Below are 19,930 nucleotides of genomic sequence, written 5' to 3'. Positions count from 1 at the left end.
GAATTATATTTTGATTAGCAAAATGAACACCACCCCGGAATAAAAATAAATAAATAAAAAAGAACACACCCATGCACGCGCTGCAGGAGCATCTCAATGAGCATTAGCAATAGCGTTACACGAACGTAGGAACATTAAGACATGTTTATTTGCAACATTATGTTGATGTGTTTTACTTGGACTAAACTGATAATCCAAGTAAAATGTTTTTTTTTTAATTGGGCAGGAATGATCATCTCATTAAGAAGACTGCACACCTGTGGCTTTCTTCAGGGCGGAGCCGGGGGTGGCCTGCAGTCCGTTGTGTCCTGTGGCGGGCAGGTGCATTTTCGGAGGAGAGAGGAGGTGAGGGGCTGAGGCACTGGGAGAAGGGGAAAAGCGATACAGGCTGTTGCTGTATCCGGGGCGACGGCCCTCCCTGCGGTTGCTGTCGATGGCCGCCTGCAGCTCTCCTGGGGAACTCAGACCCTTCTTCTCACATTCATATGGATACAGGTACTTCATATACCTAGCACAGAAGATCAAAAACTGTCAGCATAATACATGACTTTAGAGATGTTTGAGACTTCTGTACTTCTGAGCTGCTTATATGTACAAAAATAACCATGAAGACTTAAATGTAAACACAGCTTGTGTGTCTTTATCAGCTTTTCCATATATATACTGGCCCTGATAACCATCACAAATACGTATCGCTTGCTCCATTTCTGTAAATCCATTTAACGAATGAATGACTCTCTCTACACATTGCTCTGGTCTTTGTCAACAGCCGCTTGCACCACCTGCTGGTGAGGTCGCATAAAAGCAGATGGAGATTATGCTTGGTAATCTACCGCTATTCCTGCAGTTCCCAGAACTGTCGAATTTGAACCACTGAATTTGTGGAAGCGAATTTGTAAAACGAAATAAAATTGCCTGTCGAATACTTAAGGTTGTATTTTTAAACAGAAGGAATATTTTGGAAGTGAAATCTGAGAGGTGAATGTGGATTACATTTTTAATAACGAAAATGTGTGTGAAACGTTTTGAATTGAAATATTCACATCTTAAATATACAACCATGTTTCATTTCAGCCCATAAAAATACAACCCCTAAAAATGCAAGCATGGTTAATGCAATTAATATTTTTTCAAGTAGTGCAATTCAACCAGCTTTTTTGTTTCAAAAACATTTGGCATTATTTTACTTTCATTTACTTCAGTGTTGGCCTACTTTTCAGCGATGTTCATAAAGGTGAGGAAATCTTACTGCGTGCGGAGGGTGAAGGCGGCGCTGGTGATAGAGGTGGGCAGGTTCAGGCCTTTGGTGATCTCCCTCCAGATCTTCTTGTTTATCACCTCCACCAGACCTCCCTTCTCAGTCACCAGCTTATACAGCATGTACAGATCCAACACCTGCTTGGCCATGATGGGGATTCGATTCACAGGCGTACCTGGAGGAGACACAACGGACAGGAGACTTTTTTTTAAATATTCTGCATGATGGATCACATCAAACCAGCTGAGAAAACAGAGTTGGTTGAGTGTTTTAAGGATTAGTTTGGTCTCATCTTGATTTCAACTTTAAAATCAATACACATTTTGTGTGTGCCCATCCCTGTTAGTCACTGTCTTGATGAGCACATCATTTTAGTGATTGTAAATGTTTGGTTGAACTTAAAGAAATTATGATTTTTTGCTATTGTATATTAGAATGTACTTCTCAAAGTAAACCGATATCAATAAAAAAAAAATAAAAAAGTACTAACTTTATATAGGAATAAAATCACAATTTGTCTTATGTTTTAATTTTAAAAGTAAACCTCTTTGTTTGCACAAAAAAAATAAAAGGAATTGCTAATTTTATCTGATTAATTTTTTTTTAAAAAAAGCTTAAATTGTTAATTTATGATTTCATTTGATTACCATTGTAATAAATTAGAGACAATTTCATACAAGATGTCATATGGCCATATTATTGTAACAATTTTAATAAATTGTTTAAGTTTTGTAAATTCATAAAATGAATGCATTTCATGATTTTGATTAACTAGACTTTTTTTATTATTAATAAAATGTAATTAAACAAAAAACCAAGTCCCGAGAAAGAATTTTTTTTGGGGTGAACCATCCCTTTAAGACCATAAGTGGAAGTGCAGGGTTGATTACAAAAGTACCTATGAGAAGTGATGGGCTGGTAGTAAGACAGTAACCGTGAAATGATGGAGTCATGAACAGTAATTATGGGAAGTAAGAGGCATTATTCAGACCATGATGGTTTGATAAAGCTACTGGCTGTGGAAAGGGATGGGTTAATCAACACAGTAACTATGTCAGATATAGGCTTATGATGGGCAGCTATGGGCCGATCAACAGTAACTGTGCTAAATGATAAGCTGATGATAGGAAGCGATGGACTCATAGGGCTGAAATATAGAGATGCAAGCAGAAGCCAATCTGTAGCATTAAAAGCTCATGAGTATCTGTGCTGCCCACCCCTTCCAGAAAAACAAGGATTGAAGTGATTGAGTTTTTAATCTGTAAGCAATGAGCCGGTGTGGGTAGGCCAGTGCAATGAAGCTCATTTGGAGGGATTGCGTCAACTAAAACCACACACACGCACGCGCACGCGCACGCGCACGCGCTCTGTTAGCGCAGTTACCAAAGTGTGTACAGAACGGGAGGGGAGGGGCTTTGAGCCCCCATAATGCCATGCCCAAATCCTCCCCCCACATACCACGCTGGGCCTATTCTGGAATAAAACCAATTAATGTATGTGTGTGTGCTTTGTGCGAAGTGGGGGGTTGAATAGTCCTGGTGACTTGAGGTCAGGATTAAGCCCTAATTTAGCCACTCCATTCTCATTAACATAGATTCACATGCACATAGATGTTGTACCTGTGCACAAAACAAATATCAACCAATAACACAAATTCTGTGGCTAACAAATGTGTAGTCATTCTGAAATGTGCCATGTCATTCTGTCTTTAAAGCCATGATTGCTGTCCCTATAAGAAAACAGCAGTCAAGGCCTGACGAGGGCTAGTATGTAATGTCATTTGTAAATGTAAAAATATACAAAAACCACAATAACAGTAATTGTAATATATTATATATATATATATATATATATATATATATATATATATATATATATATATATATATATATATATATATATATATTATATATATATATATATTATATATATATATATATATATAAATAAATATATGTATACACAGACTTTCCCAAACATGAAGTATAAATGCTAGTTCCAAACAAACAACTAGTTCTAATGGCTGTTTCTAATATGTGGTTCTTGAATTGTCGGGTTCAATGTTCCATCCTGAAACTCCTCACAGCAAACAGTCATAAAGCGTTCATTTACCCAGTGTAATTTAGAAGCCCAGGCCTCCAAGACAAGGCCCAGGACCCCCTGGAGAGTCCGGAGCAAGGGCTCCCTTTGAAAGGCAGTTATTTAATGCTGGGAATGACATTACTCATTCATCAAACAATCGCTGCTCAGATTCGAGCAAAAGGTTAGCGCTAGGTCACCGAGCTGGAGATGCAGGTACAGGTCCACAGGAAATCGCGTGGAGCAGCGGCGTCTAGAGAGCGACCTTGTGACACGCTCCATAACTGCAAAACCAATTTAGCTCAAACTCAAGAATGGAAAAGTCATTGGAAGGCTTTTCCTGCTAAAGAGGCTTCATTATTGATTGATGTAAGCTGTGCTAGGGCTTAATGCTGAAGCACTGCACTCCTAATTGCTATCATGTTGTCTCCCTTCATACGTCTCAAGAAATGGGCAATGAGACACGTCAAGACGGGGTTAATGAAATAAAAGCATTAGGTTGCAGGGTATGCAAATGGATGAACGCTCAACAAATCTACGAAGAGAGCAAATTCAACTTCACATCAACGGACATGTTCAGTGAGGACAAAAACATATGTAGACAAAAGCAGGACAGTTCCACACTCCATTCCAGAAAAGTACAGACACATTACTAGCATTGTTGCTTTAGTCGCTTTACTAGTTCTTTGGTGGATTATAAACGGATACAGGCTTTTTTGTTCAAACAATTCTCATTTTGGACAATTCTGTATGCAGAAAGGAAGTGGAACCAATTTCAAACTAATTTTTTCTTCATCTCGCATCTAATTCTGCCCCCTCCCCCATTTGTTTGCTAGAGAAGAAAAAAATAGGTCAGCAAATCTGGCCACTGCCCTAAATATAGGAGGAAACAGCTGCCCACATTAAGAAACCTCCGTTCTGTGATGAACCAATAAGACGCGCCGAGACGCCAGGCTGGTGAAGAAAATTCCACGCTCTGACCTAAACAATGATTGCCATTCTTACTGTAAGGCTACTGCAGAGAGGAAGTGAGGGGGCATACAGGAAGTGCATGGTCTCATTTCCGACGAAAGATCCTAGATGATGTTGTGTGGCTAGATCTTTTGTTTTGATAACCTAAAAAAATGTTTCAAGTCACGGCAGATCTCGTTTCACATCAGTCAAGTCAAAACATTTCAATAGAAAAAACAAGAAATATATATATTTTTTAAAGTACATTCAAGGGCCATTCAAGTCATTGCAACACAAGTACAAATCACCAAATAAATTAATATAAATGAATTAATTAAGAGGATTCTCTTTACACACATTTTTAATGTAACAATGCAAATATCTCAGAGCAGGGTGGCTGATGGCTGATATAATATTTATTTTACTTAATATTTAATAAATTAGAAATAATTTGAAAATTAATTAAAAAAGAAAAACGGTCAAATAAACTTCTACTTTGCTACTTAATTCTGTAATACTAGTGTACCATTTTGCACAAGCAAAAAAATGAAATAAATAAATAAAATAAAGTGAAGCTGGAATCTCCTGTCCTCATTCAATTCGCACGAACCCACTGTTGCGTAGAGTAACACACGGTCTACAAATAAACATTTCAAAAGATCTCACAGCTGGATTCTACCAAGTCTGCAAGGTTTGTGAAATTAAAAGTTTATTAGATATTCAAAGACTTGATCTAAAAGCTGATTCGCTGAATGTTGACGGTAAATGAGAATATAGTGTATAGTGTCTATATAAAAGCAAACACTATAATACTTTTTCGTATACAGCTTACTTTTTTGTTTAATGGTTTAATTAATAGCATCTTTAGACAGAACTGTTAAACAGAGACAAACTATTGAAGACTGAGAATGGAAGCGTAGTGTTCAGATGCTGACAAAATAAAAGTCCTACTTCTGACATCGGCTTTTTTATATATATATATTTATATATATAAAAATAATAATAATAATAAAAAAAAAAAAATATATATATATATATATATATATATGGCGATGTCAGAAGTAGGACTTTAATTTGGTCAGCACCTGAACACACTACGCTTCCATTCTTCAGTCTTCAATAGTTTATATATATATATTTATATATAATCCTGCAAAAATAAAATGCTACCAAATGCTAAATTACAATTTAAATTGATAAATTTGCTAATTACTGTAATGCAAAAAAATAGATACAGGAAATAAATAAAAAACTGTGCTTAATTGTATAGAAAAAAAACAGATTTTCTGATTCACCAAAACTTTTGTCCACAATATCCTTGAAAAATTGACAATCACAACAAACATGAGATTAGAGTCATTTTTCATTTTCTTTGGCAATAAGCACTTTCCATTCTTGTATAAAATATTCATGTTTCCTCCGACACCCATCTTCCACTCCACAACTCCAAAGACACTCACCTACAGCCAGGGTAGCTATATATGCAGAGAGCTAATTTCAGGTGGGTTAAGGCAGGATTACACAAATAAAGCTACTTGCCTTACTCTCAGAGAAAACTATTATTATCTGTATTAATTAGGATTGGTTTGAATTTTCTTATACATGAGCATGTCAAGGCATTACACACAGAAGACATATTGCTGATATAGATGCATATACAATTTTTTATTCTTAGTATTTTATCCTTTATCATATGATGCTTTTATAATATACCATATACACACATACACATATACACACAGGTCGTAATTCAGCTGGATTTGACTCTGCACAAGAAGGAATTTGCTGTCGTGTTTGATTTATCGCATTTGATTAAGACTTCAACATGTTTACTGGTTTAGGAGGGCCACATCCCTATACCACTGAGCCATAAAAACAAACGAATTGAGGGCTCAGTGCAAGGCTGAGTTTCCCTGGGGGACAGTGAACATTGACGCAAAGAGAAAGGGACAAGGAAAGAGTTTTTTGGGGATCTTCCTGACTTTACAAGATAAATCTGTAGTCGGTGGTCATAAAAGGACAGAGGCTCTCGGGTGGGAAAGAAGCAGCCCACTTCAAACCCAGGATGTCATAAACATGCTTGAGGAGAGTAACAAGCCTCAGGAGTGACAAGACAAACGCTCCAAACAGGACATGCCACACTTGTTATGAAGTCACACAATAGAGGCCATGCACACATATAACCTCCTCCCTGCTGACTATAGGAAACCGAGTAGCTCTTCTATTGCAGCTGTTCGGTATGTCAACGATAAATTAAAATGGGCGACACATGCTCTTAGTCATAATTCAGTCCAGCAACAAAATGAGCCAGTTAAATAATTCAGCAAAGGATACCGTGATGACTTTGGAAGCATGTTCTACATTAGATGCGTTTATGAGAACCTCCAAAATACTTGATTCTGATTGGTCAATTGCAACTAATATAATATTAGTTTTAATATAACATTTTGTATAAATACTGTATCATTTTTCAGTAAAAAGTTTTGCATTCGTAAATTTCATTGCAAAAACTAAAATAAAATAAATATTTAATTAAAAATATTAAGTAAAAAATTATAACTGATTAATGGCTGAACCTGACATTAAAAAACTAAAGTAAACTAATGCTAAATTACTATGTACAGTATGAAAAATAAATATTAATTTTGAGATTTGCTAAAGATTACATAAATCTTTGTTAAAGATTCGTTACGGTTTTATTATTTGCTGTGTGTTGATTACGTGTAATTTTTTTTTTTTTTTTTTCTCTCTAGCTTTTAGTTTGATTATTTTATGTACAGCACTTTGGTCAGCCTTGCTTGTTTTTTAAATGTGCTTTACAATTAAATATTGTATTGTATTACATTTAACAATGTCATTAAATTATTCATGCTTTTAAAATTGAACTTGAGGTAAGTGTTGGACGACCAAGAGTAATCTAAATGTAAAAATAAGGATGAGAATGTACTGTTAAATATTCAATACGATCCAATTTACATCTAATATGGACAAATACAGATCAATTAAAATAAATAAATAACACTGTCTGCATATAATTTGATATAGTACCAATATTTTGTGGATCCTTAAATGACATTCGTCTTTACTTGCAAATAGTTTTGGCTGTAAGATCTGATTGAATGAGTCACATTTGAAAACAGCAAATATACACATACACATTTTTGGTTAGGGTAATAAACAGGGTAGGGTAATACAAATAATTGTCTGATTATCATGATTATTAGCATATTTAACTATTTGTTGAATACTGGCATCTTTTATTTATTTTGCCGTTGCCTAAATAAGTCACAATAAGGTTGTTTTGTAATGATTTTTGTAATGACGTTTTATCAATTCCCTTAATGTTTTAATACGATTCAACAAATCAACTCTGGCTTATTTTCGCACACTAGTTGGTTTTCAGCATTCCTATAACTTATTGTGCCCTCTCTTTCTCTACTCATCTTGTCATCATTTCCTCTCATCCATGCAATCCCCTCCCCATCCCGCTGTTATTCAGCAGTCACAGCATTGTCTTTGCTTTTCTACTGTCTGTCATTCTTCTAATATCAAAGGTGGGGCCCTGAGTTTTAGGGTCTCATTAATCTTTAGGAGAGGGACAGGGGCCCCTTAATCCACCTCACCCACCCTCTATCTGATCCCCTCAGACCCCGAGCACTAGACGCCCCCCTCACAGCCCCCAATCAACACACACACACACACACACACACTGAACATCCCCTCACAAAACTCCCCTGCAGCCACTGCTCCTGTCCTCCTCCCATCTTATCAAGTTTCAAGGGCTCTGATGTGGACAATACACAGGCCAGAGGCCGACTTTTATAGGTGTGTGTGTAAAGTTAGAAAGATCAAAGCATAATTAATATATATATATGGGAATATTCCAGGTATAATGCAAGTAAAGCTCAGTTAGCAACAGTTGTGGATTGCCAATAAATTTAAAGTAACTTTGATTCATCCCTCATTTTCTAAAAAAAAAAAGGCACTTACAATGGAAGTGACTGTGGCCAATGTTTGGAGGATATAAAAGGAGAAATAAGGAGTTCATCATTTAAAAAAATATTTACATTAAAGGGATAAGTGTAAATCACAAGTGTAATTTACACGACGCTGCGTAATATAATTGCGCCTGCTGCACCCATGGTAAGGCAGCAAAGTTCCTTGATTATTACGCAGGAATGAGAGTAACTTTTCATTTTCCGTCGGTCTTAGTACATGATGTAACTACAGAAGAGTCAAGTTTTAAAATAGGAAAAATATAGAAACTCGTAGGTCATTTTTGAGCGAGATGCTAACGGGCTAATCAGATTCAATGATCTATGCTAAGCTATGTTAAAAGTGCTACCGCCAGACCCGGAGATCGGCTGAATGGATTTGAAAACGGTAAAACTCAACTGTTTAACTCTAGGGGAGTTGGAAAATAAGCCTATTTTCAAAAAATAGTGGCGTGTTCCTTTAGGCGTCTTATTTTGACAGCACTAAGAACTTTTATTTTGACACCGGTGCTGCCTTCCCCATCTTTCCAACCATTTAACATTGGTCTAATAATTTTTTACACCCAACTTTTAAAAAAGAAACAAAGATACGGTTTCTATCTAAAGTATAAATGTACGTTTAAGATTGATCAGTTTCAAAATGATTTTTTCCAAACCAATTAACTTACAAAAACGAATACAAAATGTATTGCAGCTTATTCAATTAAATGACATGGCATCATATATATCAGCTATATATCGGCCACCCGTTCTAAGATATCGACATTGGCATCACCCATCAACCTTATTGGTCGACCACTAGGATAAACTGAAGTAGAATGAGAGATGTTAGCTCGCTTGTCACTGATAACATGCCACCAGAGACACTCAAGAACACCACCAGACAAACGAATCAACAAAACCAGAAACGCCTCGCTTTTCAAAGCTGCTGAGTGAAAACCGGACACAATCGGTACAAAACCAGCTACTAGTCTTGGTCACTGATCTGAATGTCAAGGTTAAAATAAATATTTGCATTTTGAGATGCAAAACGATTGACAAGATAACTACCACAGGCACGCTGAAACGCTTTCAGGATGGAAACCTTGAATAACACACAATCGTCACCCTCAGAAGTCATTTTCACACACCCCATCAGTCAAAAAAACACCATTAATCATGGCTGCGAGGACCTCCATGACGGACATTTGGCAAGATCACACTTTTCCCATCCCCCGCCTATTATGAAGTCTCAGCTGACAAGCCCACTTACGCACACTAGTAGGTGGCACGGGGGGTTTGATGGTAGACCAACACAAACAGATCTCCATCTGGTTGAGTTTAAGCCTGTGGTATGGGGTTAATAGCCCCGTCAAGCTGTGTTGCTGAGAGCTTAGTCTTAGTCGGATGACGCCGTCAGGCCCATCTTTCTGTCACAGTATGCTAATCTGAGACCGGGGACATATGATTCCACTTAACTAAGGGGGCCGTCTCCATGCTAGGTGTAGGTGTCCGATGAAATCGCACATCACCAAAGAGTGAAGCGAAAGTGGATTGAAATTATTTGTATGGAGGTGTGAAGATGAAGAATTCTCTAAAATGTATGTTTGAAATACCTACCTCGTTTCTGCATGTACGCAAAGAGGTCGTCGAGGAACTCCTTCCGTTTTGGGTCGTTGTCCAGTTCATAAAGCTGAAACAAAAATTGTGAACAATTAGTTAGTTCATTATTGTAAAAATACTTTAATAGGTTTTGTTATTAGCGTTGGACAAGTCCTTTACTTGCTCAATAAAATAAAGCATTCATTTAAACAATATAAGGGGCTGTCAAATTTCGTTTAGTTTCGTTTCGTTTCGTTTCGAGAGAGAGAGAGAGAGAGAGAGAGACAGAGAGCACTACTAATCTTACCGCACTACTTTATCTCTGTGTCTGATTTAAAGCGGGCAGAATGCTAAATCTAACAAGTCATAACTGATGAAAATAACCATGGTCATAACATCAGTAAGAGCGTTAGAGGCCCTGATATACTTCAAGCCAAATTGAAGAACGAACTTTTGTGATGCAATTAGAACTAAATCAGGCCAAAACTAAGTTTGTTTTGAGTTCATTTCGGGAGTTCGAAATAGCTAGCCAAAGCTAACTTTCCGGAAAAGTTCACTCTGGCTGGGAAGCACTTTCGAACTACCACTGGTCTGTGGCAATTATGAAATAGGAAGGTGTGGCTCTGAGGCTCCGCCTTTGATGTGGAAATCTTCTCCAATTAATTTAATCTGTTAAGTCCCTCAAGGTCGTGCATCCACAAGAAAAAACATTGGAGAGCCACTTTATTGCAAAAAATGTAATTTCATGTTTAATACTGTAAAGCTGCTTACTTTATATAAATAAACGTGGTGTGACTTTACTGAAGTGCTGAATTGCAGAGCTTGTGCAAACATCCATATCGCAATCATCAGATGCTTTCTTGACTACGGTTCTCTCAACACTGTCATTTTTGTTGTGTTTATTTTGTTATTGAAAGGAAAGCACATAGCACATATTTACATATTAATCTAAATGTCGCTTTCAGCAGTTTGGACGGCGTCAAATGACCATTGTATAAGCAGGGTAATCCACGGCTAGGTGTGCATTAAACGATTTGAATTCACTCTGTGGAGGTAGCGCTTCGCATTGGGTGGTTCTTTTCCTCCACATTATGCATTAAAATAGTTTATTGCACAGCTAGCCGTGGATTATCCCGTACACAATGCTGTAAATTTGTTAACGCATCATTACATTTGACATTATAACCATTTCATTTTGTTCTGTGTGATTTTTACTGATCGGAAACTTCAGTGTGAAACTGACAAATACAAAAAAAAGGGGGGAAAAAAATGCAGAATATTTTTTAATGCACCTCTCTTTATTTAGATATACTTACACTATTGTTCAAAAGTTTGGGGTCAGAATGATTTAAAAAAAATAAATGAATACTCAAGCAATACAGTAAAGACATTTATAATGTTACAAAGGATTTATATTACAAATGAATGTTTTTATTTTAAACTTTCTATTAAATCAATGAATCACCGTTTCCACAAAAATATGAAGCAAGCACCACAACTTTTCAACATTGATAAGAAATGTTTCTTGAGCAGAAAATCATCATATTAGAATGATTTCTGAAGGATCATAGTAGTATGCAATGATACTGAAAATTCAGCTTTGTCATCACAAGAATAAATTACATTTAAATTTAAAATATATTTATTATTATAAAATATTACTATTTTCACTGTATTTTTGTCAAATAAATGCAGCCTAAATTATCATTAGAGACTTCTTTAAAACACATTTACCGTAGTGTATATATTTCAGTATGACTGTCAGACAAATCTCAGAACCTTAAAAATGAACTGATTAATTTGATTAATTAATTTTAAAAAAAGTAGTTCTTTCACGCTCTGCTGTAAGGTTTAACCCAGCAAAATTGTGTTAGTGTGTCACTGACATAATGTGTAATGACTAGCTGTGGCTAACAGAAGTAATGTTTACCTTGGCAAAGTCTCTGGAGGCCTCTCCTCGGCTTCTCCCACCATCGCCTTCCTCATTCCAACTTGAATTTCCATTCTATGAGAAAAGAGAGAGAAACAATTAGCACACAAAAAAAAAAACAGTGATGGGAGGGGATGACATTGGGGGCCACTGTTTGAAAGGACAAGCAAGAAAGTGAGTTATTAGGTGTCGGGAGTCAAGATGCACAAACATGCTCCGCTCTTCATGTCAGGAAGGCTTTCTTTAGTGCTAACCTTTGAACTCCAAAGGTTTTCAAAGCTAACATGAAGGGGTATGGAGCTGATGGACAGAAGCTACAGGGAAAGTAAAAATTCTGTCTGATAATAATTTCCCTTTTATGACCAGAAAACGATAAATGGCCAATATTAAAATTGTATACAATTTAGTCTAAAAAAAAATATATATATATAATATTTAAAAAAATGAAAATTCTGTCATAATTTACTCTCCCTCATGTCATGTCGTTCCAAACCCGTTAGACCTTCGTTCATCTTCGGAACACAAATGAAGATATTTTTGATGAAATCTGAGAGCTCTCTCCATAGCCCGCTAAGTAATTAACACTTTCAAGGTCCAGAAATGCAGTGAAAACTTTGCTAAAATAGTCCATGTGACTCCAGTGGTTCAACCTTAAATGTAATGTCATTATTTTTGTTTGTTTTTGCACACAAAAGGTATTCTCGTCGCTTCATAACAATAAGGTTGAACCACTGGAGTCATATTGACAATTTTAACAATGTTTTTACTACCTTTCTGGACCTTAAAAGTGTTAAATTAAATTGCTATGGAGGGGTCAGAGAACTCTCGGATTTCATCAAATATCTTAATTTGAAGATGAACGAAGGTCTTACGGGTTTGAAATGACATGCTGTTGAATAATTCATTACAGAATTTTCAATTTTGTGTGAACTATCCCTTTAAGATTACATGCTGGTCACATTGTTAAATTATAAAGGGTTTGTAAATTATTACCATGGCCATCATCTAAAGGCCGTTCCATTCACACCAAGAACGAGAACTATGTTAGCATCCACACCAGCGGACAATATCGTTTTGCTTATTCTAAGCGAGAGCTACAGTTGTCACCTTTCGCTTTAAAAGGTGCAGTGTGTAATATTTAGGAGGATCTATTGACAGAAATGGAATATAATATGCATAACTAGGTTTTCTGTGGTGTATAAAGACCTTACATAATGAACTGTTATGTTTTTATTGCCTTAGAATGAGCCATTTCTATGTACATACACCGCGGGTCCCCTTACAGTGAAGTCGCCATTTTGCACCGTCATGTTTCTACAATAGCCCTAAACGGACAAACAGAGCACTAGATAATCTCTGCTGTCTCAGACAACAACATCTTTGTCCTGTGTCGGCCCCTGTAGCTTCTCTATGTGCTCCGAAAGGGAGGGGTGAGTGGTGGGTGGTTGCAATTTGCAACCTCAATGCAAGATACCTCTAAAATGTACACAGTGCACCTTTAAATTAAATGATTACCTTGGCCATCATCTAAAGGCCCATTCCTTTCACATCAAGAACAATAAATATGTTAGTGTCCACACCAGCGGAAAATATCGTTTTGTTTATTCTAAGCGTGCGCTGCAGTTTTGTCACCTGCCACTTTAAATGCTTGAGCTCTTAAAAACATTGACAGCCAATCAGAATGAATCCTGCTTTAATCATTCATCAGCTGGAAAAAAAAAATTCTGAAAGTGATTCCAATGATAATGTTTCTCTGTGCCGTTATCATTTTAGTTGTGGTGTGGACTCCGCTATTCTTTAATATATAGAACTATTTTTAGAACTTTATTTCTATCGTCATCGGTGTTAAATGTCCTTAAAGGGATAGTTCACCCAAAAATTTTAATTCTGTCATCAGAATCAATTTACTCACCCTCAAGTCCAAATCTGTATGATTCAAACAGTTGACAGTAGCCAATATCGGAAAATATCGAAGATATTAGCCATAAAAAAAACAATAACGGTCGACCACTACTTCTCTCCTCTCTTTTAACATTTAGATTTTTGGGTGAACACCCTTTTAACTCTCACCTAAAGTAAATCTAAACGTTAAAAGAGAGGAGAGAAGTAGTGGTCGACCGTTATTGTTTTTTTTTTTGCTGATATCTTTGATAGAGAGAGCAGGGTGACAAACATCATTTATTTGAATTCATATTTAATAAATTAGAAATATTAATAAAAACTATTTAAATCTTTAAAATAATCATGCTTGTACTTTAGATGACAACTTCTTGATCCTGCAATCATATTAGATATTTTTAACCAATTACTTTATTTGTAAAAACATGATGAATAAAAAGGAAGTAAACACTGTAGGCTAAGAGGGCACTCAGTAATCTGGTAAAATTGTGCGCACTGGTAATCATATTCGTTTCAAATACAGACAAGGTAGCACTAATTTTACATACAGCACTGTGTAAATGACATAAATATGACAGTGATCAACTGAATATAGCGCAGCATATTTTAAAATCAAGGATTTAAAGTTTGTTGCGTCTCCAGTAGGGCTGCACGTTTTCAAGTTTTTCATTAACCGTTAACCGAGGCCCTTAGCGGTTAATACTCGGTTAACCCAGCCGGATCTCACGAAAAATGCGTATAAATAGTACGAGTGTGTAATGTCGTGGAATGTATATGATACGCACTTTATGGCGTATTATACATACGAACCCCCCACCCCACTACCCTAAACCTACCCAAGAGAGCGTGTCATACGCCATAAAGTGCGTATCATATGCACTCGAAAAACAGCGTATCATATGCACGCCAAAATGAGTTTTGGCGTATACATTCCACGACATTGTGTGATCGGGGGGTTATTATTTTTAGTTTATTAAGTTGACGACCGCCATCTCCGTAGTGAACGCGCCTATAGAGAGAAATGCACATCATCGATTACATAATCAGAGAGTAGCCTATTTCTTTTCGTTTTAAATTGTTAAAAGACATTTCAAGCTGAATTTTGCACACATAAGTTGAAAGGCATTTGTTTGTGCATGCATGTAAAACATCTGCAACATTTATAAAGTTCACTGATAATTATGCGTGCATTTATGAATTATTATCTAAATTAATAATGAAACAAGGACGAAGCATAAACTGCTTTGTTTGTTTAGAATGGAATGGATCGCATCGCAAATAGATCCGAATGAAGAAACGAACCATAGCCTAGTAGAAAATGTTTTTTCCGTCTATTTGAAAGTTAGGCTAATAAACATGTTGCATTCGGCGGCCTGATTATGTCATTTTTTAAGTTACATAGCCTGCCTCCAGTTTTCTTCAACTTTACTTATTAAGAGGCGATAGTTGACCGGCATATCATCAAAATGTCTGGAAAACGAAATCTCTGCCGGTCACTTTGACCGGCACCCTTTTTTTCTAACTGAAACTCTGCGCGCCGCAACCCCGAGATACAGACACACACAAAAAAAGGGTAGTTCGTTTTTAACACCTTTAATAACTGGTTGGACCACATTGGAAATGCATTTATAGAAATAAAACGCATGCAGTGGTAAGGACAGAGCAGTAAAAGTCGGTCACAGTGCGATCTGACAGCACCGCAGTAACTGCCCACCGCTGTTCTAATAGGCGCTCAAACATGTCACAGACGCTGTTCCACCTGGTTTTACAGGACTGTATTAGTTTGTGGTGTGGCAGTTTCATTTGTTGTTGTTTTCTTTCAAGCGCTTTCGTTGCCACTGAGCTGTGGTTGAAATGGCTCACAAGCTTTGCAGCAGCGGAGATGACGCGGTTCAAAAAAAGAGAAAATCCATCATTTATAGCTAGCTGAAGCGTATGCGCAAAGCATGACACAGAATGCCAATCAACGCCTCTATTAGCAGCCACAATGTTTTTTGCGTTGTCGTGCACACAGGCAGTTATAGATTCGGCTTTAGCACCACTGCACGTGTTTTGCGCTAGCATCGTGGGGATGGTATGCTGGGCGAAGGTACTCGCAGGCCCCGCGGCCGCCTCTCTAATGATCCCCGGGTGTTGGCTGTTGAGATGGTACAACAACGAGGTTGTACTTGAAGTATATCTAAGCACTGCATTGCAATACTTGCATTTTGCCCCGTCACTCTCAATTTTAAAGTGCTCCCACGCTGTACTTTTCTTTGCCCGCTTCATGTTAGAAAACTCATGACTTCTTCTTGTGGAGATTACAAATGTCTGGGAGCGTTCTGGCGGTCTCTAGTGGTGCAAAAATATATTACAACTAAATTCAAAGCACGCCATTGACGCCACTTAACCGAGCAAAATGTTTCACTCGGTTACGCAATTTTTAACGGTTAATCGGTTAATCGGTTAACCATGGACACCCCTAGTCTCCAGTGAAGCTCAGTGAACTCTTCTGTCCACATTCACTTCGCATGGAGCGACCGCCACTCACAGAAACACATTAACGTAGGCTACAAATGCTGTCCCTTTAAGACCTGACGCACACATGGATCCCAAACACTGTTCCTGTGAGCTGGTTACGACTATGTTTACGTTAAAACTCACCAAGATGGGCATTGAGACATTTGAGTGTATTTGACCATTAATAAGATGGAAAAAGGAGCTCATTTCTGCACTTGTATGTCAGAGGCGGCTTTATTACGGTATGTGTGTGCGCGCTTCAGATGCGAGCGCGAAATCTGCGATAATTAGTAGAATTGACGTTATGTGCAACCCCGCGCGAAATTCAGACCGGTCACACCAATACTAACACGCTGTCATGAGGAAAAATCCAGCAGAACACCCGTTCGCAATGTTCAGAGGATTAAATGACTGAATGAGAGGAGGCGGGTGCGTGTCAACTCTGTCGGTCGGAGCGGAGAGGAGAGCGCAGCTGATCTCGATACTGTAGAAAATGAGTATCGAATAGTTTCAGATATTTCAGTATCGATACATATCGAAATATCGATATTTTTGACAACACTAGTAGGCATACACACAGGTTCGAAGACTCGTTCTCTCGTCCCCTACAGTGCAATTCGGCTAGGTATACATCCGCGCTAAAATATCAAGGTGAAAGTCATCATAGCTTGCGTAGTATAGACCCAGCTCCCAACCCAACTTTGAGAATAGATTAACAGCGATATTTTTTTTAATCGCCCGATAAGAGTCTCACGTTAACGCAGCACGTTAACGCCGATAACGGCTCACCACTAATTTAATATCAACTAATACTACTAAAAAAGCTGCAATAATCTAAAACATCTAATATGGACTGAAAACAATAAGAAAACAAGTTTGTAAAATATCAAAAATCGATGATACAATCTGATATATATCTAATATGGACTCCTAAAGCTAAATTTAAAATCTGTAATATCGTCCATGAACCGATATGTTACCGATACATCTCTAGTGCTAACATTGATGCAATCTTTTTTGCTCATATGCTTGAAGGCAATTAGTTTTAGCGCCACGTCACTGTTGTTACCCAGGAGCCATGAGCACAAAACAGTTATAAAATCTAATAGTCCCTCTGTGCACATACCCTGTGCTTGATTACAAGTTATCCACTGTGGCTCCAGTATTCATTTACACAAAGTCTGAAAGGAAAAGGCAGAGTGGCAATAAAGCGGTTTACAGGACTCATCCACCACCCCACTCTTTAATATGCTAAGTGAATCACAGCTGGGGAAGAGAGCGGTCTACAGCCTGGCCCTCTTCACGTTTACAGCAAACACACACCAGCTGGGCCCAAGAGCGGGAACCCGGTAGGGAATCAACTGAGGTGGGCATCCATGCGGTGTGCTATTGTGATGTGTCAAGTGAATGAGCGTCTACTGTATAACCTTGAGGGAATCTGAAAACAACCACTTGTATCATGAATTACATTAGAAAAGGATTACGAAAAATCTCAAGCGTCACAGACCCCCATGCGTTGTATATATAAAAAAACTGGAGTAATGGACAATATTTACATTCTATACAATTCTGTCAAAAGAAATGAGTAGAGCAGCTACTGTATAACTTTGAGGGTGTCTGAAAACAAGCACTTTTTTGGTTTACGAGAAACCTTCAGACTTCCATGAATTTTGACCAGTGCACATACAAAGCCAAGCGGCGTCGACACGAGATCCGAATGCAAAACCTTATCCTACATCGAAGACATTTACGAACGGTGCAAGCTGTTATCAGCCTTACAGGTCAGGCTTTGGCCTTACTAATCATATTAAGGGAGAACTGATTGGCTAGCGTCCAAATTAGCTGAGAAGAGAGGAAGCAGATGACCATCTGGGTCACCCGAAGGAAATGACAGCCCCTTCCCCCATATTAATTCAGCAGAAACCACTACACTAGCTGACCATGGCAAATAATTACTTGGGTAGAAGGAACAAACACATGGTGTTGTCCAGTGTGTTTGCGGCATCTGAATGTGGCAAATAATTACTTGGGCTGAAGGGTCAAACACAAAATTCAACTGGCTCTAGCTCATGAGAAACATTTTATTTTATTTTTGTTAAAAAAACATTAATGTGGGTGGAAAACACAGCATGATCTTCTAGATAAGTGATATCCTAACAGAAGGGCTCAAACAAAGATCTTCTAATGTGAATACAGTCTACCATTGAGAAACCAGTGTGGTGAGAGACATTAAGTCAACAGGCAGTAATGCTATAGGAGAATGGGCTTCCCAAAGTGCTATCAACACCTAGATGGGATTGTTCAACTGAGATGAAACAGGAACCTCCCCTATCAAGCAGACCTCTCTGGTGTTAATGCAAATATACCAGTATGCTGATAGGAATGGGTGGTAATTGCATTTTGATAAGTTAGAGATCATGCTGTGAGGGACAGTTTTGTCTTCAGCATTCATCATGAGTCAACATTAAGCACTTTTCTTTCTTAAACCATTCTTTTACATTAGGGTTAGGCAGTATGACCGTGGAAGTTCAGATATATACAGTATAGTACAATCCCTACAGTGTAGACTAGGTTAGTTGATTATAATTTCCTTTCGATGACTAACATTTAAACTGGATGCACTTGATGTGTTTACAGTTGCTAAGTGAAGCCACTGCAACATGAAGCCATATACAACTGATCTGTGGTGTGGTTATGTTTCCAAAAAACAATAAAAAGATTAAATCAAGTTTAGAGTTTCCCCAAATAAAAAAAATAAAACTGAACCAAAACAAAACAAAAAACGAAAGAAAGAAAAAAGCTAAGAATAATTTCTCAAAACAACAAACAATTTATAAAAAAATAAATAAATATGAGAAGAGACAGATGCACTCAAGTACCTAAAAAAAAAAAAAAAAAAAATTTTTTTTATTGTCATCGCAAAATGTAACTATATAAAGAGCTGGGCAATAATATAAAATTAGATGTCCAAGTATGCACAACTTTATTTGCATACATACATAATACACTCTTAGGCGATATATACTACATAGCAAATATCAACTGCTTGATTGCTTGTGTCATTTACAAAATGTTAACTATATTATACCCCAGCTTCAATCTGCTAAATGTGACTATAAGGCATGAATATATTAAGATATTAAAAAATTTAACAACATTTTCTGTAAAGGTGCTTTGAAACAATGTGTATTGTAAAAAGCGCTATTTAAATAAGGTGACGACTTAACACAAAAAACTGGGAGAGAAAAAAAAATGAACCAAAGAAAGTTTCAAAAATAAAATAGACAGCCATTCAAGTATTCAAGTAAAAAAAAAAAAAAAAAAAAAAAAAAAAAGAGAAATAAACTTTACAATGTTCATTAAATAAAAGACAAAGACATAGATGAAGCAACTTTCTCTCACTGAACTTATGTCCTAGAGCCACACGGCCATATGATAATCAACGATGCTGCAGGGCGACAGCATAGAGCACCATGGGGGATGGCCTGGATCTTTAATCCAAATCAAATAATTGGTTCTCCACTGCCAAAAGTCACAGTATCACTTATTCGGCTCCTTGCTGTGCCAGGAGCAATAGAGGCGGGGGAGGAGGGAGTAGATTGGGCACTTCTATCCCTGGGAATTTGTAATGGATCCATTAAGAGCAATTCGTGGCTGTATGCCGCACTACGCTAAGTGATATTTTAAGGTGTGCGGCTGTCTATTATCCCATTCCCACAGTAAGATGACGTGGGAAAA

At 37.4% G+C, this 19,930-nt stretch overlaps 1 protein-coding gene across 2 annotated transcripts in view; it reads right to left on the bottom strand.

Moving 5' to 3' along the window:
• Positions 1 to 19,930, bottom strand: part of arid3b (AT-rich interactive domain 3B) — a 37,817-nt gene that overhangs the window by 7,537 nt on the left and 10,350 nt on the right. For both annotated transcript variants that reach the window (XM_079808691.1, XM_079808690.1), the window contains exons 3-6: positions 11,795 to 11,869; positions 9,883 to 9,955; positions 1,250 to 1,433; positions 258 to 508 (exon numbers count right to left, since the gene is read on the bottom strand). In XM_079808691.1, coding sequence (XP_079664817.1) covers positions 258 to 508; positions 1,250 to 1,433; positions 9,883 to 9,955; positions 11,795 to 11,869 — 583 coding nt within the window. The remainder of the gene's footprint in view (positions 1 to 257; positions 509 to 1,249; positions 1,434 to 9,882; positions 9,956 to 11,794; positions 11,870 to 19,930) is intronic.

This window comes from Gobio gobio (assembly GCF_949357685.1).
Source record: "Gobio gobio genome assembly, chromosome: 25".
In the NCBI taxonomy this organism is placed as follows: domain Eukaryota; kingdom Metazoa; phylum Chordata; class Actinopteri; order Cypriniformes; family Gobionidae; genus Gobio; species Gobio gobio.
Note: the sequence above shows the minus strand (reverse complement) of the source record. Positions and strands in the feature narration are given on the sequence as shown.